This window comes from Lissotriton vulgaris, chromosome 12 (assembly GCF_964263255.1).
Source record: "Lissotriton vulgaris chromosome 12, aLisVul1.2, whole genome shotgun sequence".
Lineage (NCBI taxonomy): Eukaryota > Metazoa > Chordata > Amphibia > Caudata > Salamandridae > Lissotriton > Lissotriton vulgaris.
The window spans coordinates 28,782,506-28,807,446 of NC_141700.1; the positions used below are offsets into that span (position 1 = coordinate 28,782,506).

Sequence of the window (24,941 nt, forward strand, 5' to 3'; positions counted from 1 at the left end):
CTGATGACATGCGCTGTATTGCACTTGAAATCCACCAGGCAATTGCCCTCTTTGACAACGGAAATCCCTTCCTGGGGGCACTAAAAGCCACAAATAATTGGGAAAGCCTTCGGAAAGGCTTTGTTTTTTGCAAGTAAAACTTCAGACAGCGTTGTACATATAATGAATGAAGAGCTCTTTCAGCTACGGTTGAGGGAAAAACCTCTTAAGGATCAACGGTTCATTTAGATGAAAATCTGTTGGCATTTTTGGAATGAATTTGGGATTAGTCCTTAGGGCAATCCTGACCTCCCTGAATTGCAAAAACGGTTCTTGTATCCTGAGAGCCTGTATTTCCCCCACTCTTCTGGCTGAAGTGAGAGCTACCAAAAGAGCCACTTTCCAAGATAAGAATTTTAGAACCACCCTGTGAATTGGTTCAAAGGGCTGTTTCATAAATTGGGATAGAACAATGTTCAACTGTCAGAAAGGTGGTGAAGGTCTTATGCGAGGTAAAGTCCGAAACAATCCCTTCATTAACGGTTTAATAACTCTTTCAGACCACAATGATGGACCCGAAGAAGTCATTCTATATCGAGAAATTGCCGCAAGATACACCTTAATAGAAGTCTGTGCCAAACCAGCATCAGAATATATAGAATAATTTGATATGCCGCTGAATGACTGAATTCTGGCCAATTGTTTGTATCAAAAATGTTTCTTTGTTGTATTTTATTTTTAAAACCAAGCCAGACTTAGTGCAGGTAAGTAAAAATAGTACATTTCTGATAATACAGTAGAATACAGTTAAATGTAGATAAAGGTGGGTCAAATATTCAGAAACAGTTGAAATTACTTTTCAGTTACTTTAAGTTACTTTTCAGATTACTTTTTCTACTCGGTGACATATGCCTAGATATCACACTGGGACATTTCCTGGATTTAAGGTGAGTAAAACAGTTTGTCAAAATACAGAAGTTTTTAACACAAAAACAGTCAATGCAATCCTATAGAGAACAAGCATTTACAATGCAACTGTCTCGCCTTTGCAAAAGTTTGAGCTATTGGCATTGAAAATGACAACATTTTTATGTGTTAGTTTTGAAAACAGATAAATTAAGGACATTGTTATTTACAATGCCAATAGCTTAATCTATCGCAAATGCGAGACCTATTGCATTTGCAATGCAATAGGTCGCGTATTTAAGCGAGTTTGAGCAATTGACATTGCAAATAATGCGTTTTATTTAGGTTTCAAAAACCAAAACATAATTAAAATCTCTCTCACACTGCGGTCTCTCTCACACTGCGGTCTCTCTCACACTGCGGTCTCTCTCACACTGCGGTCTCTCTCACACTGCGGTCTCTCTCACACTGCGGACTCTCTCACACTGCGGACTCTCTCACACTGCGGACTCTCTCACACTGCGGACTCTCTCACACTGCGGACTCTCTCACACTGCGGTCTCTCTCACACTGCGGTCTCTCTCACACTGCGGTCTCTCTCACACTGCGGTCTCTCTCACACTGCGGTCTCTCTCACACTGCGGTCTCTCTCACACTGCGGTCTCTCACACTGCGGTCTCTCTCACACTGCGGTCTCTCTCACACTGCGGTCTCTCTCACACTGCGGTCTCTCTCACACTGCGGTCTCTCTCACACTGCGGTCTCTCTCACACTGCGGTCTCTCTCACACTGCGGTCTCTCTCACACTGCGGTCTCTCTCACACTGCGGTCTCTCTCACACTGCGGTCTCTCTCACACTGCGGTCTCTCTCACACTGCGGTCTCTCTCACACTGCGGTCTCTCTCACACTGCGGTCTCTCACACTGCGGTCTCTCTCACACTGCGGTCTCTCTCACACTGCGGTCTCTCTCACACTGCGGTCTCTCTCACACTGCGGTCTCTCTCACACTGCGGTCTCTCTCACACTGCGGTCTCTCTCACACTGCGGTCTCTCTCACACTGCGGTCTCTCTCACACTGCGGTCTCTCTCACACTGCGGTCTCTCTCACACTGCGGTCTCTCCCTAGAACACACACACACACTGCTGTTTCTCACACGGCTTTCTTTCTAACGCACAATGCTATCTCTCACACTGCTGTCTCATACACACTGCTGTCTCTCGAACTGCAGTTGTGGGATGTGGGTTTCCAGCTCATATTTGGAGGGTAGGCGCTGCTGCGTTTCATGGGTATTTTTTTTTTTACATACTCCCCAGGGCATTAGTGGTAGCTTCAGAAGCTTTTGTTTTGCGGGGAGGGATGTTGGGGGTCAGATCTCAGCCCAAAGCCCCGACCCCTCTTCATGACCTTGTGCCCTCATGACTCGTAAGCGTGTGTAGTAGAGAGCTTGTGTAGTAGAGAGCGTGTGTAGTAGAGAGCGTGTGTAGTAGAGAGCGTGTGCAGTAGAGAGCGTGTGCAGTAGAGAGCGTGTGCAGTAGAGAGCGTGTGCAGTAGAGAGCGTGTGCAGTAGAGAGCGTGTGCAGTAGAGTGTGTGCAGTAGAGAGCGTGTGCAGTAGAGTGTGTGCAGTAGAGTGTGTGCAGTAGAGTGTGTGCAGTAGAGTGTGTGCAGTAGAGTGTGTGCAGTAGTGTGTGCAGTAGAGTGTGTGCAGTAGAGTGTGTGCAGTAGAGTGTGTGCAGTAGAGTGTGTGCAGTAGAGTGTGCAGTAGAGTGTGTGCAGTAGAGTGTGTGCAGTAGAGTGTGTGCAGTAGAGTGTGTGCAGTAGAGTGTGTGCAGTAGAGTGTGTGCAGTAGAGTGTGTGCAGTAGAGTGTGTGCAGTAGAGTGTGTGCAGTAGAGTGTGTGCAGTAGAGTGTGTGCAGTAGAGTGTGTGCAGTAGAGTGTGCAGTAGTGAAGAGTGAGTAGTAGAGTGTAGTAGAGTGTAGTGAGTGTAGTATAGAGAGAATAGTAGAGAGTAGCAGAGTGTGTAGCAGAGTGTGTAGCAGAGTGTGTAGCAGAGTGTGTAGCAGAGTGTGTAGCAGAGTGTGTAGCAGAGTGTGTAGCAGAGTGTGTAGTAGTGTAGTAGAGAGTAGTGAGTGTGTAGTATAGAGTGAGTAGAGAATAGTAATGTGTAGTAAAGTAGTGTGTGTAGTAGTGAGTGTAGTAGACAATGTGTAGTAGAGTGAGTAGAGTATGTAGTAGAGAGTGTGTAGTACAGAATGTGTAGTAGTGTGTGTAGTAGAAAGCAGTGTGTAGTATAGAGTGAGTAGTAGAGAATAGTAGAGAGTAGTATAGTGTGTAGTAGAGTAGTGAGTGTGTAGTAGAGAGTAGCAAGTGTGTAGTAGAGAGTGTAGTAGAGTGTGATCCGACTCCCTAAAGTTATCTAACAAACTATGGACTTCCTACGATTATACTCACAACAAAAACGGAGTAAAATTGTTCAAAACGGTTGTTATATAAACTTCTTTGTAGGTCATTTACACAAATTGAGATCTCAAGTTTGAGTTCTTGCATGACTAGATGAGTGAATCACGGATTTTGCCTTGCATTCTGGGACTCGTAATCTTGATTTTAATTGTAGGGGAAACAGGACTACAAATCCCAGAACGCGAAAATAAAAAAATTCGGACTAGGTGAGCTAATTTAGCATTGTACTCGAAAACGTCAGACCTCTGATTGAAGCTGCATCGAATAATGCATTCCTTAGTTCCTGTTCCACATCCTCATAAGACGGCTGACTCACTCTACCAGTAATCTGCCCCATATTCCATGCATATCTGTGGGTCTCCCCCCCCCCTCCCCTTTGTATATATAAGCAGACTGCACACTGCTAGGCAGCAAGCTCAATGTTTCCAATTATAGGAGCCAATGGCCACTATTTACTTTTCATGGCTTTCCTGCAATCAAGATAGCAACATTACATTTACCACAATTCAATGAATACAGTTTGAACTGGAACAATATAAGAGCTCTGCTGTAAGGACCACCTGTAAATGAATGGATTAGAAACAGACGCTCTAAATCACGTCTACTTCCAACACCAGCAGAAAGACTCGAAGGCCACGAGAGGGCGACAGCGGACCGTTAATCACCTGAGCACGGCACCTGCGTGATACGTGTGAAAAAAATAAGCGTTCGGTATTTTTTTTAACCGCTCGGTATTTTTTTCGGTGACTGTTGTAAACACTGGTGGCATATTTCTCGCGAATACTTGTCTGTTCATTCGCATTTTCAGAGAGAAGTCAGCGGGAGAAGCAACATAAATGCTCCAGTGTTTGACACCTTCACACCAAATAAAAAAGCCAGACAGCAATGAATAGAACCACACAAAATTTCAGATAAAGTGATGTACAACATTTGTCAATATGTGACAATCACACACGGAGCCAGGGCTTTGCTGTTGGAGGCAACGACGTGCAGCACACAGTTTTAGGTAATCTGCCAGAGGCGTTTCACACTTCCCCGTTGTGTATGCTCTAGTGAATTTGCACCAGGGTAACAACCAGGGGACATCAGTTGATGCCTGTAAAAAAAGACAAAGGGATAAATGGTTTTTACCCCAAATCTTTTTTAGGTCGAGGTAATATCCGGTCTGCCGAAGGCAGAACCGGAAGTACCGAGATTTAATGATTCTTAGAGTGGACGATTTGTCCCGCCTCTTTTTTTGCCTCTCTCCCATTGGCTGGCTTCCTACACGGAGGCCAGCCATTGGAACAGAGCTGTCCCTCCGAATAGGCTCCGTCCTTTTCGGATTTGGAGGTGTGTTCGGTGTTCTTTCCACTTTTAGGCCACGCCCATTCTGAGAACACCGAACACGCCCCAAAATCCGAAAAAATTCTGAAGCTTGAGGCCGTCATTTCCCTGCTGGTAAAGTTGAGGTAGGCTGCTCTTTCCTCGTTCTTGCAGTCGTTTTTTCCCGCCCCCTCCCGCTGTCCGTGTCTTTCTTCCCATAGTATCCCACCCCCCTCCCGCTGTCCGTGTTTTTTTATCCCGCCCCCCCTTTGTTGTGCGACCCGGAAGTACTAACTTTGTGTTTAGTGCCTGATTTTATAAGATCAGTAGCCGGCAACGGACTTACGTTGAATTACGGATGGGCGTTGTAAGTAGCTGAGAGATGGTCACCTTGTGCACACACGCATATTCTATACGGACGGGTGTGTCTTCGAGCCAGGCATAGAGTGACAGGGCTCGATCTGCCAGCACCACAGGAGGTAGGTGATCGTATAACAGCCGGACATCCCATGGATGAGCAATCCACACAGGAGACTCGTCTCGGCCCCCCCCCCAGACTCAACTACAAAGCAAACAATGCATTTATTAGGGAAGGGGGTAACCTCCAAACACCTCACCCCCAACCCCTCCCAAAATAACTCAACGGACTGTATGTCACTCGTAAATCTAACCAGCCGGTGTTGTCAACAATAAGATGACAGCTGGTACTTTGTTTATACACGCCAGAGACACGTGCAGACTCCACGACCAATGAGCACTTCGTATTTCTTAGCAGCGAAGTAGGATTGGCTAAGGGACAGCTAATGCTCCAATCTTAGGTCCCTTTACACTATTCGAGATCCTAATACTTGCAGACCATTCCAGATTATGCTTAGCCCTGCCATTTGCGGTTATGCGACCCGGAAGTACTAACTTTGTGTTTAGTGCCCGATTTTATAAGATCAGTAGCCGGCAACGGACTTGGGTTGAATTTACGGATGGGCGTTGTAAGTAGCTGAGAGATGGTAACCTTGTTCACACATGCATATTCTATACGGACCGGCGTGTCTTCGAGCCAGGCATAGAGCGACAGGGCTCGATCTGCCAGCACCACTAGGTGATCGTGTAACAGCTGGACGTCCCTTCCCAGCATCACCCTCTGTTTCTAGCTCGCAAACACACCCTTCAGTGAGACAAACCTGTACGTCCAGGATCAGGAGAACACAGTAAGATGTTAATCGCTAGTTCCTCTTTACATCCCCAGCAGCATCCCTGCCTCAGTTACAGAGAGAGACGCTACATCGGGTTTTGCCGTCTTAGCTGCCAAAATAGTAGTTTTTCTTACATGTGACACCATCAGCTAGCAGGACGCGGCTTTTTACACAACAGCTCATTCATACGGAGATGTTTAGTGCATGCCTACAGTATTAAAGGAGAAGGAACAAGTCTCAGAAAGTAGCAGGACTGTTGAAGGTGTCACGCATGAAAAAGGACCGCTTATCAGCTATACCTAGATTGTGTTCATGACCGGGAGTAGCACAATGACCTACGAGCCCTATAGAACCGAATTTCCAGATACATGCGTTTACAAAACGTGTCTACCTCACAGGCACACCGTACATTATCTGTAATATGTGTTCACCTAACCAGCACACTGTACAGTGTATGCAGCATTTGTTCAGACAGCAAACTGTACGGTATCAGGAGGAAACAAAGGGAGCTGCCAGCCGATGTTGGGTCTTAACACCCACCGCAGCGCATTCCAGCTGCAAGATTTACTTACCCTTGGTCAACAGTTGTCTGCATACCTGGCAACTTTTTGACTTTAAAATGGGGTGAATTTAGTTGTTTAGGAGGCCGATGTTTTGAAGGTAAGTTAGGAATGGACACTTCTTTTGGGGGGTGATGCAGTTTTGAAAACGGGTGATCATATACAATCTATCATTTTGTTTGTCAGGCGGGAGAATACAAGTACAAAAAGCGTGTCATCCGCCAAAATTCGGGAGAGTTGAAAGGTATTTGCCCGTCGCTGACCAAAGAGCACTTGACTACTTGTCACATTAGCACACTGCTGCACACCCAGGAGCATGCACCCTATGCGTCCAGTTGAGAAACATCGTGAGCGTTAGGCTGCCAGATGACCCAAAGTTGCCCCAGACATTATGGCCTTAGGTTTATTTTTTGCAAACCATGTTGTTGTTGTTTAGAGCAATCGGTATCAGTAACAAGAATCTAGTGTTCAGCTACCTAAATATTGAGAATTAAATAAAGGTACAGGGCTGCCTCATTGCGTCTTTAGTGACATGGAGCCGTCTATTCATTTTATTTGCAGGATTCAACACCGTATGAACCAGTGGGCACGCAGTGATTTGGTAGTACCTAGGGTACATACCACTTCAGCAAGCATCTGTAGCCGTACCATCTGTTATTTGAAGCTCTAAAATGAATCATTGGGGGATGGGCTCTACTCCGTGTCAAAGAACTGCATGAATTGCTAACTTTAGCTTTGGGGTAGCTGAACCAGATATATTTTTAGATTACCGTTTGCAATTATTTCACAACCCTTATTTTTTGTTGTTGCATATAGAAGACTAAGAGATATAATGCGAGCCTGGCAGCACCGCAAAATCCTCTTCTCCAGAGAGCCGAATGTAATTTGCCTTTTTTTCAGCATAGATACATTCTGGACCAAACAATCAGTCATAATCTACAACCAGGGGGTAATGTCCCAGGGCGCCCCCGACAACCGTTACTGCCAAACAACCATTAGTGCACTAGCTGTCTCCAAGCCAGAAACACTTGATGAAGAGGGACGTCTCTGCTCTGTATTCTCCCCAGGAAATGTACCATGATACTCCACTCCCCGAGGTACTCTACAACCAGGCATACACAGCATTGCCCTTTTCATACGGTTATACGCAGAAGCTCCTATGTTTCCAAAACCATGCCCCCCTATGAGTTCCACGCACCTTACATCTATAATACTGCAATATCGCCTGTTGCCTTTGCCTTCAGTTCAGAATCTTGCTTTACAGTAGACTATCACTACTGTGGGCGTCTGCACACAACATGTGAGCTACCATCTCCTATGTTACGTGATTACCAAATAACTCCAGCAGTGCACTCTACTTTAAGACCTTGGGCACTTTAACAGGAGTTTGTGTCCATGTCAAAGTACATGAGTCAACCTTCCAATTTTAAAGATATCTGATCGGGCATCCACAGTAGCACTACCTGACTCCAGCCAATGCACACATCGGCCTGCACTCGATGTAACCAACTATTATACATCCCATTCAGCACCATCTTCCTTCATCTCACAAGCATATGAAAGGGTGCTGCAGAGTGCAAGAATAGTCGGAGTCCCCATTAGCCACACTTTGTTAATTTGTGTCATGCAATTTTGTGAAAAGGTTGGGTGATTTTTTTTATTGAATCGTGTTCCATATATTAGAGTTTTACACAAAGATGAAGCTTCCACCAATGCCTGATAAATACCAGTTAGCTCTAAAATCTACATCTCTATCACTATTTTTGAGGGTGGAGGCACTTGTCGGCATTACTTACTCACCTGGTAATTTCCAAACCCCAGGTTGACAGAATTTACTTTGTGTGGGACCTACGTTTACTAGTATGTGTAGCTCTATTGTGTTCTGGTGTTTATGGCTATACATGCATGATTCATGGTGGGTGGGTGGTTCTTGTATGTGGTTCTTGTGTTGGTGGGTGTATCTATTGTTTGTGTTGATATTTGTGGTTTTGGGATGTGTGAGGTTGCGTTAGTGTGTCTGGCTCTTGAGTTTACTTTTGAGAATGACTCTTCTTTTGGTGTTTTTTTCTGTTAAGTGTGTATATGTGATAGCTTTTTTTGTAGGTGGCTCTATGTGTGGGTGGCTCTCTGTGTGTAGGTGGCTCTCTGTGTGTAGGTGGCTCTCTGTGTGTAGGTGGCTCTCTGTGTGTAGGTGGCTCTCTGTGTGTAGGTGGCTCTCTGTGTGTAGGTGGCTCTCTGTGTGTAGGTGGCTCTCTGTGTGTAGGTGGCTCTCTGTGTGTAGGTGGCTCTGTGTGTAGGTGGCTCTGTGTGTAGGTGGCTCTGTGTGTAGGTGGCTCTGTGTGTAGGTGGCTCTGTGTGTAGGTGGCTCTGTGTGTAGGTGGCTCTGTGTGTAGGTGGCTCTGTGTGTAGGTGGCTCTGTGTGTAAGTGGCTCTGTGTGTAAGTGGCTCTGTGTGTAAGTGGCTCTGTGTGTAGGTGGCTCTGTGTGTAGGTGGCTCTGTGTGTAGGTGGCTCTGTGTGTAGGTGGCTCTGTGTGTAGGTGGCTCTGTGTGTAGGTGGCTCTGTGTGTAGGTGGCTCTGTGTGTAGGTGGCTCTGTGTGTAGGTGGCTCTGTGTGTAGGTGGCTCTGTGTGTAGGTGGCTCTGTGTGTAGGTGGCTCTGTGTGTAGGTGGCTCTGTGTGTAGGTGGCTCTGTGTGTAGGTGGCTCTGTGTGTAGGTGGCTCTGTGTGTAGGTGGCTCTGTGTGTAGGTGGCTCTGTTTTTGGGTGGCTCTGTGTGGAATCTCTGTGTGTGTGTGGCTGTGTGTGTGGGTGGCTATATGTGAATGACTGTAGGGGTGGCTCCGTATGTGTGTCTGGGTGGCTCTGTATGGGTGTAAATGCAATAAGTCATACATATGCGAGCGATTAAGATATTGGCATTGTAAATGACAATGCCATTTATTTAACGATTAAGCTATTGGCAGTGTAAATGACAATGCTATTTATTTATGATTTAAAAAAAAAAAGAAAAAAAATGTCATGAGCAATGCCAATAGCTCTACCTTTAATAATGTCGAGACCATTGCATTGTAAATGCTTGTTACCCAGGCAAACAAGCGCTCGCCATGACACAGCCTTTTCTCTTTTAGAGCCGTCCCACTTGGACAGGCTCGGCATGACTTGCTGCTGTGGTAAAAGCTTTCCTATCTTCTTTATGGGGCGAAACAGATGGACCCATAAAGAAGATAAGAAAGCTTTTACCACAGCAGTAAGTCAAGGAATCCAGTCTGAAAGGGATGGGGCTAAAAGAGAAAGAAGAACGTCACTAGGACCTCTTCTCCAATGGCTGGCCACCGTTTAGCATGAACGGTGACGCCAGCCAATGGAAAAGAGGGGCGGGGCTTAACCTCACTAGTGAAACGTACTGAATCTCATTAAATCTCGCCAGCTCGACTGCGCAGTCTTTCGCAGGCTGAGACCTAAAAATGGGGTTATCGTTTTGCAGTTAATTAAACAGTCTTGAGGGTTGAGTTACTGGGGTTAGTACAAGGGTTGCCCCAGAGTCAAGGATGCACTTAAAAAACACCCTCAGCAGCACTAGGGTGGCCTGGAGCAGAGTGCTAAGGCCCAATGTTATCCGATAGGGGATAGGCGGTCTCCAGGTGGTAGCTACTCACGAGCAGGCCACAAGGTTGAGGGAGCAAAGCTCCTAGGGTAAAGCACAGTGGGATAAAGTAAGCACACAAAGTGCACCCACAGCGGTACTGGGCGCCGGGTGTAGGTGCTGTTTTGGCGTTGGTGTCCTGTTTTCAATGGGGATTCTCCGGTTTCAACAAATACTGCAGGCTCGGGGATGAAGATCTTCTGGAAGCTACAACCGGATGGAGAGGTAAGTTGGGATGCCTGGGGATCCTAGAACACAGTCGGTTCAGCCACCCAAGGCTGTGGGAAGTCGGGTGCAGGGGTGTCTTCTGGCGCCAGGATTTTCTTACCAGCTCCAGTCAGGGGGGAATCCTCCAGAAGGGGCTGCAGGCGTCGTCGGGAGACTTAAGGTACGTCAGGGATCATCAGATAGCAGGTCAGGTACACCAGCGGGTGCAGAGTGGTCTAGACTCATGGATTTGGCCAGCACCAGAGTCTGTGGGTGAGCAAATCCGATGCTCACGGGAGACAAAGTCTTGATTTGAAAAGACAGGGTGGGTCCTCCTGGTTCTTGGGGGCTGCTGGCTGCAGGACACATCAGGATTGCGCTGGAGCAGGTTCGAGGTGAGGACAGGCCGATAGGGCCGCAGCAAATTCAGTGGTTGTCTTTTTTTTTTTAGTTCAGCACTGCTTCAGTACTTCTCTATTCTTGTCTGATAAGACAAGGTTCAGGGTTGTCCCTAAATACTCAATTTAGGGGTGTTACAGATCGGGACCAATGGTTTCCTTCCTTGAGGTGGGTACACCCCCTATTAAGCCACCCTCCAGTGGCAATTTTAGGGAAAGAACATGGACCCTGGGTACCTGTCTGGCAGGAACCCAGGGAAAACTCAGTGAAAGTACATCAGTAGTTTAGCAAAATGTGGGGGCAACCATGCAAAAAGAGGGCACTTTCTTACAGGTGTTCCACCCAATCTCCCATTCCTAAGATTGACGGCATGGCTCCAGAGTTCCTCCAATATGGACATCTAGGTCTCTCGTCCGACTGAATGAATATTCTAAAAGAAGATAGGAGACCATCTATGAGGAAGTGTACAGCCAATGGCCAAAACCCACACTTGGACAGGAACAGGTTATTCTGCCCTGCCTATTGTATTTGGCTAAATCAGGTCTCCAGTCCACTTCTATAACAGTGCACTTGGCAGCCATTACAGCTTACAGAAAATCGCCAACGCAGGTTTCTATTTTTCAGATGCCAGTAATTACTGACTTTCTTGAAGGGCTGAAAAATATCTCTCCTCAGGTTAGGTCCCCCTCTGGGGGCTTAATATAGTCCTTTCTAAGTTGGTGGGTCCTCCCTTCGAACCCATCCATAAAGCATCACTGCAGCACATGACGTGGGCGGCAGCTTTCTTAGTGGCAATTACCTCTACAAAACTGCTCTAGATATCTTTGCAACAAACGAAACTCACAAATGACAATTGTGTGCAAGTTGGCATCCCCAACCAGGATCATGAGGAATGTGTTTAGACTAATGGTCCTGGATCTATCCATAACTACCCCCCCCCCTCACCCACCCCTAGCCCTCCCAATACCAAAGGTTCTCAGAAGGAGGAAAGCGGAGCGGTGTCATCCCATCCAGATAGCCCCAAGGTGGCCCATGCAGCATTGTTTCACGGAGCTTTTAATGCTATCGGAACCCAACCTAGTTTCCTGCCTATGGTTGTTTCGGATTTTCATATTAATCAGTCAACTACACTACCCACTTTTCTCCCGAACCCTACCACCCCTCCTAAGACAGCTTTGTATTCTTTCGACTTCAAAAGGGTTCTAAAATTCTACCTGGATAAAACCAAGAGCATAAGAAAATCTGACAGCCTATTTGTGAATTATGGTCCTATGTGCACTGGTCTTCCTTCCTCTAAGAAATACATCTCTAGATGGATACTGTCCTGTATTACCTTCTTTTACCAGTAAGCTAACAAGCAACTCACTGGTGGACCAAAGTCTCATTTCACCAGAGAGAAGTCCTCCACTACAATCCTTCTCAGAAATGTACCCATTGGAGAGATTAATAAAGCTGCTACATGGTGATCAGTACTTATTTTTGCTCGCCACTACTACCTAGATTCTGATACTCGGGCGGATGCTCAGTTTGGGCAAGCCTCTTTAAGGAAACTGTTTGAATAACTTGCCCTCAGGGAGTACTAGCTATATTGTAGTTGTTCGACATGATTCTGGGAATGGGCTTGCTACTGTAATCAGTACTTAGGACTATTGATGAGTATCTCCTGGAAAAGAAGATTAAGTTACTTACCAGTAATCCTAGTTCTCTTCCAGGGGTATACTCAAAGTCATAAGCAACTCACCTGCCTCCCTGGATGAATACCATCTATAGTAGCAGTCTGCTCCTTACTATCAATACACAGTGTAATATGCAGTAAAAAAATAGACTTGACCTGTCACCTGTGGGGCCTGATAGGAGTTTGGAGGTCTTAAAGGCATGGCACCAGTTTACGTCGGTTGTGTGTACTCTATGCAGCCTATGTGCTAACTGCCTGCTATCACTAGCCTTTTTCCTTGAAAATAAAGGCTATGTTGAAAGAGTGTATGTTTCTATGTCACACACATGTTAAATAGATATGTATTTAAAATGGAAAATACAAGGCAATTTAGCTTATTTGGTGGACTAGGCTACATGCATTTGTGTATATATATATATGTATATATATATATATATATATATTTTTTTTTAATAATATATATGTAGGTTTGCTACACTGTACTGTGTAATAGATTTGGGTTAAACATACATTACTATATAAGTATTTTGTATATGCTCCGAGGTCCCAGCGCGAGAGTAAGACTATTCAGTGTTTTTGACTTTGATGAGTATACCCATGGAAGAAAACTATGATTACAGGTAAGTAACTTATGCTTTTTAAAGACCCTGAACCATAGTTTTAGACCCGAGCCGCTGATGAGGGCGTTAAACATGAAAGAATAACTATTATAACCTGCAGTAGAAGAGCAATAAGGCTATTAGAATATCCCACACACTTAGGGTACAATGTTCTAAATTAAAAATGAATAAACAAAGATAACAATTGCAATGTTGAAGCATTATTGACTGCCATTATTGACCAGGAGTAGTGTAAAAACATAACATGGCCTTACCCTGTGATTCCCAAGCACATAAAAAATATGACCCAGCAGCACCAGCGAGCAGGCTGTTAATCGATTCAAATCTTCTGCATTGGACATTTTGAGGGTTTCCCGCAGAAATCGCCTACAAAATAGAAGTTACAATTAGCACATTCTCTGTAGGACATGCATAGTGATGCAGGCATAAATGGGTAAAAAAACATAATTGAAGTTTTGCAGTTTCACTCTACTATATCATCTCCATTTTAGACTTCAAAGTACTGTGAAATACCAGATGAGATACACTCCTGAAACCCTTAAACAGTTAGCATACTTGAGAATGAGTTCTTCACCAATCAACTCACAACACCTATCATGCCAAAAACATTTCTGTAACAATTATGGGACACAACAATAATGTAGGTCTGATCCCCTGACCCTCATGTTCTGTCATAAGCTTACATCTGTCACACTCCATGACATCTCCCTGAGCTTCCCCCCCACTCAATGCTAGTGATAGTGCATTGTAGCACCCACAGCCACACACACTTTGCTTTCAGACAATGAGGATTTGTGGTGCCACATTCATATATTCACTTATAAATATTGCAAGCCAATAGATTACAAATAAAACACATTGACAAAGGGTAAGAAGTACTCACTTGGCTTCGTTGTATCTTCCTTGAAAGAAGGAGAAGAGGCCTCTGATGTAAAACGCTGCTGCCCTGAGACAATGGGAGCTTAGGCGAAAAAAGGGATATATTGAAAACAGAGCCACTTGATTATCGTCACTGCAAGTGTAGCCTAATGCGTCCATAAGAACAGAGTGCCCTAGGTACCCCGATTCTCGCAGCAATCTCAGCATTTATCATTAAATACCTAAAAATAAACTGCATTCATAAATTGTAGCCAGAAAACAATATAAAGGAGCACTTTGATATTTCAAGTGAATTAAATCTAAAAAAGGCAACTTCTAGCCCTCCTCAATTCCAAGGAATGCATTAGTGTGTTTACATTTGCTAGAGTGCTGACAGCTTTAATATCTGGCCAATGTTTATTCAGGTCTAACTGGAAACATTAGTAAATCAACACAGTATGTGCTTCTCCCCATGAAGTGTTAGCCAGTGACCGCACAAGAAAGGTAAGTCTATCTTGTGGGGCCTAACAACTTTCATATTTGGCTATTGCAGACATTACTTTAGATCACAATCAGGGGTAAATGGTTTCTGCCAGGAGCAGAACAGGGCATGTTAAAAAAATATATTCAGACTGCAACAGGACACAGGCTGTCATTAAGAAAAACCCAGAAGCCATGGCCAACACCAAAGGGTACACCACCACTAGTCAAAATGAGTTTCTCAACCTAGCACAACATTGGCTAAGATTTAGGACTGAAAGGAACAACTGGCACTTCCAAAAGGAGCATAGCTTTTTCCAATAATTATCTAAATAAAAACTCATCAAAATGTCACCTTCATAACCCAAGCAAGCAAATATTTCCTCCCTTTTTCCAGCAGTGTCATTAAGGCTTATTGAAACCTGGCAGAAGCAAGAATACAAGCTACAGTACGAGTACATTTGCATTCAATGTTAACCAGTAAACAGTCACTCTCTCAAACCTATGTGGATAGCAGTAGAACTTGAGGTAACACCAAACCCATTATGTCAACCCCAATGGACTGATGAAAACACTAACCACAAACCCCTGTCCTCATCCCAAGGACTGCGCTGAAGTAGAATGTAAATAGTGTAAAATGTTTTTAATCATCCACATCCATCTTACCTTACAGGGAAGTTGTGATCTGGGTTTATCCTTTCCAACAAACTGAACAGCTACAACACAAAAGAAAAACTATGTAAGAAAAGTGATGTGAAATACCATCTGCGATGCTTGCTTGCTCCCAAGATTATCCTTTCTCTCGGATCTCTTAATGTTTTACTGCAAGTATTAGAGAACCTGATGAATCAAACTAAAGCGTAAGCAGAAAGATAAAGACTTTTTATTGACTTCAAAACAGACAACTTGTGAAAATGTACATTTTACAGCAGATCTTTTAAGAAGAAAACAGGCCATTGGGTAGAGGGATGTTGCAAGTGGAAAACAAGACTGCCAGCAAGGAAAGCATTTAGACATTATGCATACCAAATAACCAAGACAACGCTTAATTGACTTGTTAACCCTTCAGACCACTAACAATGAAAGACTAAAACACCCTATAACAAAGTGACCAGAATGTACTACTGATGGTAAAGCCAATCAAACAATAAGCCTCTAGTCTGCACTCGAACCCTCAAAAAATGCTCAAAGGAACCCAAGACACATTGTTATAAGGCACACAACACACATAAAACATACCATTTGAGCTCATTAGAAACAGACTAATCCTCAAGTTAATAGGGAAATTGGTATGTAACTCAGAAAATTTAACTGGACTAAAATTGCAGATTTTCCTCCATTTTGTAGTTCGCAAAAATTGAGATTATGCAGATCGTAAACCACTGTGAACTGAATCAGTTTTTCATGCAATTCCCCTTAAAAATATGATCCAGTGGAGATTATCTCCTTACCTCTTGGTGTCTGTTGCCTTCCCGTATGTAGACACTGGCAAGGTTTGTTACAATGAAGGCCCATAACTCCTGATGCGTCGTGAGCTGTAAGCAAAAAACAGAAACCACTGTCAGGAACCAGGGTGCTAAAAAGTCTACTCTGAACCCAACCTCCTTTAAGGACTCTGCTGCTTCACATCTCATTTCAGTTAAAACGCGTAGAGTATAGGTAGCTCTCTCTGGAATTAAGTCACCAATCTACACGCAGGAGAAATGTCAAAGTATATGTACCATACTGGCACCAATGAAATGGGAGTACACAATTCTGCAAAAGGGAATGGTTCACTTAAGTCCTTCAGTATTGAAGTTTTCATAGGTTCAGATGCTTGAATCATTCCCTGTCGTTGAAGTGGGAGCCCTACGGTACCATAAGCAGTATGTATCACTATCATAGGCTATAATGGCAATGAAAAACTCAGTTTAATAGCCTATATCCTTTTTAAACAACCATATGCAATGTAATAGGTCTAGCATTAGTGACAGTTTGAGCGATTGGCGTTGCAAATGGAAGTGTGTTCGATTTTCTTTTCTTAAATATCCCAGCTGTAGCATAAGTAATCAAATTAATCTTATTAAGCAAGAAAAGGATGCTGTACCACAGGTTTTTACTAAGTGTTCTTGTGGAGTTGTAAAGGGAACTCTATTAGCCACGTAAGGTACTTCACCCTTAATACAATTATAAAGAGAAAGCTTATAGTTGAGCATGCGTTTCTATTTGTTTTTATTGGAAGTGAGATTTTATTCAGATAGCATTTTAAAAATGCACCATTTCTCCAGTATTGGAACTTTTATGTCAGCTAGCGCTGCGTAAGTTCTAGACAAGTCACCCCTTCAGGAGGCCTTACTAGCCCCAAATCAGGGCTCACTGTATCCCAGGTGTCGGCACACCTGCATGAGCAGATATGCCACTATAGCATTAGTGTTTATTCCTAAATAATGTAAATGCTGCCAGGGAAGCCACAGAGAGTACATGGGCTGGAATCTCGACAACTCAAGTTACATAGCACCATGATGGCTTTACTGAACACAGGAGTGATTGGTATTAAACTAATCCTTCCAATAAATACACACTGATCCCAGTGCAAGATTTACTAGACCCCTGGGTAGAGAGTGAATGCTCCTTGGGACCAGAAACAATGCACATCCTGGGCATAGGTGTCATGCCTCCTCCCCCAGGATGGGCCAGTGCTCGAAGAGGGTCGCTTCAAAGGCCTGGCGCCTTTGTAATTTGACACGCATCCTTTGCTGCTAGCAGCAGATGGCAGCCCCCCCCCCCCGGCTTAGACCCCCCCACTTTGGACACGAAAACTTAGGAAGAAAAGGAGGTGTGCCCACCTCTGCCAACTCCACCCCTTGGGTGGGGGAGTCGAGGTGAAGCACATCAATCTGTCCCTGCCATCTTGAAGATGGGGAGACCCCCTCTAATCAGGGCTAGGACCCCCTCCCACAGGAGGCTGGCATAATAGAGGGTGTAGCTCCCCCAGGTAAGGTGCCCATTGGCCTTACCTACTACTCCCCTATAACGCCTCCAAAATGTATTATTTAGGTGGTCTCCCAGGACCTAGAAACTAGATCTGCGACGTCCTAAGAAGAAAGAGGACACCCTGCAGTAGAAAACAACTGCCTTGGAGCCAGCTCTACCGGCCCGATTCCAGCTTTTGATGACCTTGCGACTTGTCTTGCAGCAGCGACCCCTGAAACCCTGGGAGGACTGCTGCCTTCGAAAAAGAATCCAATCTCCTGTGAACAGTGGACCAGTCCAGAAGAAACCTACTCCAAAGACTTTGGATGTAAGTGGATCCTTGTCCCCTGCCCACTCTACACCCGATGCTCAGAGCCAGAGTGGTTCACCTGAGCAGTGAAGTCTCCTCAGCAATCCTGACCTCGAGTCCAGCTTTGGCGGACCACTCCTGATCTCTAGGACTGCGTCTACACTGTGAATCCAGAGCCTGCCCCCCCGACCATGACCAGCATGAAGACTCCGTTGAAAGGCAACCCTGCACCGAAGTCCCTACGACCCCCTACATCCCTACTTAACTCTGCTGTTGTTGGTCCTCCTGTAACCTCCGGTGCTACGCCTGCACCTCTTTGCCCAAATAAGAACCCCCATTGAACAGCATTGGGCACCCAACGTCGAAATTGCACCCTACATACGGCCGCTTCTGTGCAGCTGGTGGTGGTTGTTTGGTGCTGCTTTGTGCACATGTGCTTACTCTAACCCCCAAATTTTGGCCTCTGCAACCGATCTACTTACCTGCAAGCAGGCACACCCAGTCCCAACTGGGAAGCACTGAGTCGAACAGCCATTTTGACCTCTGGACATGGTTGCCCCAGTGCCGCTGGTGGTCCAATGTTAGTACTTAACTGACCCCTGCCCCTTGCTGACTTTTGGTTCCGAAGAATGAGATTGCAAGTTCAATACTTAGCTGTTTACTCGCAATATTGTTTTCAACATTGGATAACATTGGACTGTGTTAAAAGTTTCTAAGAGTCGATTTTTTCAAAGTGGAAAGTATTTCTTAATTAAAAACGTACTTACCTTATTACGAAGATCTGGGTCTTAAGGATCAAATGAAGTATAATTTTCTAAATCTGAAAGAAACAGGTTAGTATTAGATTCCTTACCTTACAATATAACCCAGGCGTCAGACTGGATCCGGAAATTTTTGCGTAGCAGTACCCTTGCGCGTCGGTAGGCGTCAACTGCCTCGGCGTCGATCATGACGACAAGACCTGCTACGACTGTCGGGCCTTAACCTCGAAGGCTAGACGGGAGCGGTCCCGCAAGCGGCTTGAGCTCCGGCAGTCAGCCCCGTGCCGTGAGAGGTCCCGGTCCGGACGGAGGTCGGGGGACCAGTTGCGGGGGCGGAGCCATCATAGCTCCAGGAGTCGACATTACTCCTCCGGGTCGAAGTCGTCGTCAGGTAAGCACAAGAAGTCTAAAAGAAGTCATCGCTCTTCCGACTCCCCCCCGAGGCTCACACAATGCAGCCGGGGGTTCGGGTGACACCGCCTACGCGGCTCCGTCGGAGTCGCGGGCGTCGCGACCTGCCCCATACCCTCCGGTCCCTGGGCAGCAAGCGATGCCGGAGGAGATCGAGCGCTTCCTCATGGCCATGAGGTCCCTCACTCCTCTGGCAGGTTCCGCGGCGCCTTCGGGCCCAGCGGACCCGTCTGGGGGCCCTAGCAGGTCGGGTGCTTCGGCCCAGACGCCGCCGGCGCCTTTGGGCCTGGTGCCGCAGCGCCCCACTGGATCCGCTTCTGGATCCGGATCGTCACCGGTCGACCTGACTGCCTCACCAGCGCCGAATCCACAGGTGTCACCTCCGGCGCCGTCCCCAATACCTCCCTCGACCCAGTTCCGGCGTCGGAGCGGCGCAGCTGGGCGCCGCTCTCGACGCCGCTTTGGGAGTTCTACTTCAATGAACCGCCCCCGTCCTTTGACAACCCTGATTATCAGGAGATGGGTGATGAGGAGTATTGGGAGGGGTCTGAGGACCCTCTGACACGTAAGTGTCAGTCCCAGGAGGACTGGACAGGTGGACTTGGGGATGCCAGTGGTCTGGACACTTCGCCAGACACTGGTTTTGTCTCACCTCCTACCGTGGCTTTCGGAGGAGGGGGCAACCTTCAGTGTGGTGTTCACGCGGGCAGCCAAGGCCTTGAGCTTCCCGTCGTGGCCGAGAGGACTAACCTCCTCACTGAGGTCCTTAAACCGCAGTCAAGCTCAACTGAGCCTCTGCTGCCGTTTAATGAGGCCTTGACTGACGTTCTTTTGGGCACCTGGTCCAGGCCCGCTACAGGCCAGCCTGTAGATAGGAACGTGGTCAGACGCCACCGCCCGGCCCCGGGCGACCCTTCTTTCCTGTCCACCCACCCCACCCCGAGAGCCTGGTCATCCAGGCCTCTAATTCCCAGACTGCATTCCCGTCGGCTCCGCCTGATCGGAAATCCAAGAGGTATGAGAATTATGGAAAGAAAATATTCTCCTTCCTTAGTTTGGGACTGCGGTCTTCCAACACCGCATGCCTCTTGGGCAGTTACACCCACTCCCTGTGGGACACGGTCGCGGACGTGCTGCCACAATGCCCGGCGGAGATCAAGGCTAAACTCGCCCAAGCCCTTGCGGAGGGTCGAGATGCGGCACGTTTCTCCATCCGGTGTGGGCTGGATACCATCGACTCACTAGGCAGAGCGATGGCAATGACGGTGGCGATTCGTCGCCACGCCTGGTTGAGGTCCGGCAACTTTTCAACGGATGTCCAGAATACTCTCATGGACATGCCGTTTGATGGCAGTCGCCTCTTTGGCGACGAGGCAGACCATGCGCTTGAGCGCTTTAAGAACTCCAGGGCTACGGCCAAGTCCTTGGGCCTCTCGGCCCCACTCCAGCAAACGGGTGCCTTTTGCTCTTTTTGTAGCCAAGGCAGGGGCGCCCCCCACACATGCTGCCAGCCACGCACCGCAGACTAACATCCAACGCGGTGGCGGCCATGGAAATCGCCATGGAGGCGGTCGGGTACAACGGCGAGGCCAGTCCACACCTTCCCCTGCAGCATCCGCCTCATAACCCTCCTAGTCCGTGCTTTCAGGCCCATGTGACGCCAGTGGGGGGCAGGGTTCGCCATCACCACTCCCACTGGCGCACTGTCACATCGGACAGGTGGGTGCTGCAAATCGTCCGAAGGGGCTACTCCCTCCCCTTCGAGACTACCACTTAAGCCATGCCACCGCAATACCACTGCGTATCGGGGGATCATCTGCGGCTTCTGCAGGAGGAAGTTCTGGCCCTCTTGGCCAAGTGGGCCATCGAGCGCGTTCCTGGGCCAGAAGTAGAGTGTCGTTGCTACTCACACTACTTTCTGGTACCCAAGAAGGGCAAAGGGAGCCTACGCCCTATCTTGGACCTACGGAACGTCAACGGCTTCCTCCGGAAGGAGAAGTTCAAGATGCTGACACTGGCTCAGATCTTAGCTGCCCTGGACCCAGGAGACTGGATGGTAGCGTTGGACTTGCAGGACGCTTATTTCCACATCCGCGTCCTGCCGGCCCACCGAATCTAACTGCGGTTCACGGTTTGGCCGCGAGCACTTTCAGTTTACCGTGCTCCCCTTCGGCCTTACCAGCGCCCCACGGGTGTTCACGAAAGTGATGGCGGTGGTCACAGCTCATCTGCGCAGGTTAGGGGTTTCAGTCTTCCCCTACCTCGTCGACTGGTTGTTGAAGGCGGGCTCGCCCCAGACAGTCGTCAGCCACCACCAGACGACAGCAGACCTCCTGCACCAGCTGGGGTTCTCCATCAATGTGCCGAAGTCTCACCTGTGCCCCTCTCAGAAGCTCCTTTTCATCGGAGCGGTTCTCGACTCGGTGCAGTTTCGGGTTTACCCCCCCCGAACAGCGGGTTTGGGATATACAGGCTCTGATTCTGATCTTTCAGCCTTTATCCCGAGTCTCGGTCAGGTTGACGCTGCGGCTTCTGGGGCTGATGGCTTCCTGCATCCTTCTGGTGCATCACGCCCCTTGGCGGATGCGGGCTCTGCAGTGGGACCTGAAGTTTCAGTGGGCCCAGCATCAGGGCAACCTGTCCGAAAATGTCCTGATCTTGGAGGGCACTGCAAGACAGCTGCAGTGGTGGCTCACAGACCGCAATTGGGTCAGCGGCAGAGCACTCTCCCTTCCCCAACCGGAGCACGTAGTTGTGACGGACGCGTCCCACCAGGGCTGGGGAGGCCACAAGGGAGAGGCGGAGATCAGAGGGCTCTGGTCTCCGGCGGAGTCCCGGCTCCATATCAACCTTTTGGAGCTGCGGGCGATTCGTCTAGCACTAAAGGCATTCCTCCCCTCTGTCCGAGGGAGTGTAGTGCAAGTGTTCACGGTCAACACCACCGCCATGTGGTACTGAAACAAACAGGGCGGGGTGGGGTCGTTGACCCTCTGCCAGGAGGCTCAGAGCCTCTGGCAGTGGCTGAAACATCAGGGTGTGACCCTGGTGGTTCAACACCTGGCACATTCTCTGAACGCCAGGGCGGACGAACTCAGCCGCCGGCGCATGATGGATCACGAATGGCGTCTCAACTCGTACGTGGCGCAAGGCCTCTTTCAGCAGTGGGGAGACCCTTGGTTAGATCTATTCGCCACCGAAGAGAACGTGCAGTGTCATCAGTTCTGCGCGTTGGAATTTCCAAGGCGGCACTCGCTCGGAGATGCTTTTCGTCGCGAGTGGAGTTGCGGTCTGTTGTACGACTTTCCGCCTATACCACTTCTGCCAAGAGTGCTGAAGATCAAACGCGACCGGGCCCAGGTCATCATTGTGGCTCCGGACTGGGCACAAAGGTACTGGTATCCCGAGCTACTCAGTATGTTAATCGATCCCCCGATTCGTCTGCCTCTTCAGGAGGACCTTCTGTCGCAGCAACAGGGGACGGTCCTCCACCTGAACCTGCTCAGTCTCCACCTCCATGCTTGGAGATTGAGCAGGCGACAGTTGAGGCCATTTGACTTGCCTACTGAAGTCTGTAACATCATTCTGGCAGCCAGGCGTCCCTCCACTAAGTCGGTATACGCCTGCAGGTGGAACAGATTGTGGCATGGTGCACAGCAAAGGCTGTGGATCCGCTCTCTGCCCCTCTTTCTGAGGTTCTTCTATTCCTTCTTTCTCTTGCCCAGCAGGGCTCTGCTCTGGGCACTATCAGGGGCTACCTTTCTGAGGCTGCCTGATCAACCATCTTTGTTCAAGTCCCCTATTGTAAATCGCTTTCTGAAAGGCATCACCCACACGTTTCCACCGGTTCCCTTCGTGATGCCTCAGTGGGACTTGAACCCGGTTCTTACTTATCTGATGTGCGCTCCCTTTGAGCCACTTCACAACTGTCCTATTCGCCTTCTTACTTTGAAGACTGCTTTCCTGGTTGCCATCACCTCTGCCAGGAGAGTGAGTGAGCTCCAGGCTCTTTCCTCTAAACCTCCTTTCCTTTCTGTCCATCCGGACAAGGTTGTGTTGCAGACAAGACCCTCTTTCCTGCCCAAGGTTGTCACGGCCATCCACATCGGGCAGTCTATCACCTTGCCCACCTTCTTTCCGCCTCCGCATCCCTCAAAGGAGGAAGAGTGGCTCCACCGTCTGGACCCAAAACGTGTGCTCTCATTCTATTTGGATCGCACATGCCAGTTCCGGGTGGATGACCAACTCTTTGTTGGCTATGTGGGCGCTAAGAAGGGACGGGCGGTACACAAGCGGACCATCTCTCGGTGGGTCGTCTTGTGTATCAAGGTTTGTTACTCCTTGGCAAGGAAGGAGCCTCCTGTTGGGCTGAGGGCCCATTCCACTCGGGCCACGGCGGCTACCACTGCCCTGGGTCGGGGAGTCCCCTTGCAGGACATTTGTCAGGCAGCTACATGGGCCTCGCTGCACACGTTCGCAAGACACTACTGCCTGGACAGCCAAGTCCGGAGGGATGGCTTCTTTGGCCGTTCCGTCCTCCAGGACCTTCTGGTGTGATTATTGGTTCGCAGACCCACCACCGGGGTTGGTATTGCTGGGGTATCTATTCTAAGGTAAGGAATCTAAAATGAACCTGTTTCTTTCAGATGAACAAGTTACTTACCTTCGGTAACGATATCTGTAAGAAACAGTAGTTAGTATTAGATTCCTTACCGCCCCACCCGTCCTCCCCGTTCTGCGAATCGATATCTAGGGTTAAGGTCATCCCCTTTAAGGGCCCTAGTTTCAATGGCACCAGTGTTGGTTTTTGACATGGCTCTGCGTTTTGGGCGCGGAAAAGCTGTGTCTAAGAACTGACATCAGCACATGGAGACGGCGTCTTAAGTACTCCGACTACGTCATCACGGCGCCCACGACGCCGGATGCGGAGCCGCAGACGACGCCTACCGACGCGCAAGGGTCCGGCTACGCAAAAATTTCCGGATCCTCTGACGCCTGGAGATATTCTAAGGTAAGGAATCTAATACTAACTACTGTTTCTTACAGATATATCGTTACCAAAGGTAAGTAACTTGTTCAATTGGTCTAGATCTCCTTTTTGAGCCCGATGTCCATTATTGAGCGCCGTTGTGCAATAAATGCCTTACACTCCTCTGTGTTAAGCCTAAGCCTGCTTACCCACATTACAACAAAGAGCACTTTGGGTTTTACGTTGAGCCCTGTACACATTTAGGGAACCCCTGAACTCTATGCACATTATTACCACCAAGTGGTAATAACATATACAGAGCCAGCTTCCTACAAGGGACTAGTAAACAATTCACCAATGGAAAAAAAAACATTTGTAAAAGACAGACAAAGGAGCCAATAAAATACATGGGTGGGGAAATGGGCAGAGCTTACAACCAATACTCTGAATACATGTCTTGAAAAATCAGCGCAAGCGCTGCCTCGGCAAGACCTAAAAAGGACCAAACTTGAACTAAAACCAATCAGCCGACAGCACCCTCTAGAACACTCAAAAAGAGGCTGGGTCCCTCAGATTTTCTACAGCACCTCGTGTGACATGAGTCTCCCTGAGCTCTGCTCAGTTTCTTCAGCTTTTACTTCTTTTTGGATCCGCCAAGGTTATGTTTCATGTTTCAATTCTCTGACCCTGGCACTAATATGTCAGAGTAGCATTAAACAAGGTTATGGACTACAAAATATGTAACCTTATCCTCAAAAACTCACGTTCAGAGAGATGAGACTATTATTAGGACTACAGAAACTTAAATCTGCCACTTTGATAAGGACTGTGAGGATTCCTTTATCTCACAGGAGAGCTCAAAGGGAGAGGTTGTACCAATGTTCTCCAGAAAGCACGCAGAAAAGCCAAACAAAAAGACTTACCATGAGTCTTGATAAGGCACTTATCAGAGAGAGAGAGAATTGGGAAAAAAAAACACATCATCGCTCAGATTTTACAGGATTCATACTTCCACATTCCCACTCACGCATCAAAGTTCACATTTGGCTTCAAATTACCTTCCTGCATTTTTACCTACTACCTAGACCTGTGGCAGTTTTTTTCAGGAAGGACTATAATCAGGTATTCTTCTACTTCGACAACTGGTTCATAAATGCACCAACTTCATTTAAAGCGTCCAAGGCCACAGAGGCTTGCATAAAGTGGTTTTACAAACTAGGTCTCCTTGCGAATTATCAAAGATCATCAACTTCTCCTTCCA

At 47.5% G+C, this 24,941-nt stretch overlaps 1 protein-coding gene across 1 annotated transcript in view; it reads right to left on the minus strand.

Moving 5' to 3' along the window:
• Positions 1-24,941, minus strand: part of MAU2 (MAU2 sister chromatid cohesion factor) — a 195,121-nt gene that overhangs the window by 34,755 nt on the left and 135,425 nt on the right. Inside the window, exons 13-16 of the mRNA XM_086946848.1 lie at positions 15,732-15,815; positions 14,947-14,996; positions 13,826-13,903; positions 13,197-13,308 (exon numbers count right to left, since the gene is read on the minus strand). Of these exons, the coding sequence (XP_086802974.1) occupies positions 13,197-13,308; positions 13,826-13,903; positions 14,947-14,996; positions 15,732-15,815 (324 nt within the window). The remainder of the gene's footprint in view (positions 1-13,196; positions 13,309-13,825; positions 13,904-14,946; positions 14,997-15,731; positions 15,816-24,941) is intronic.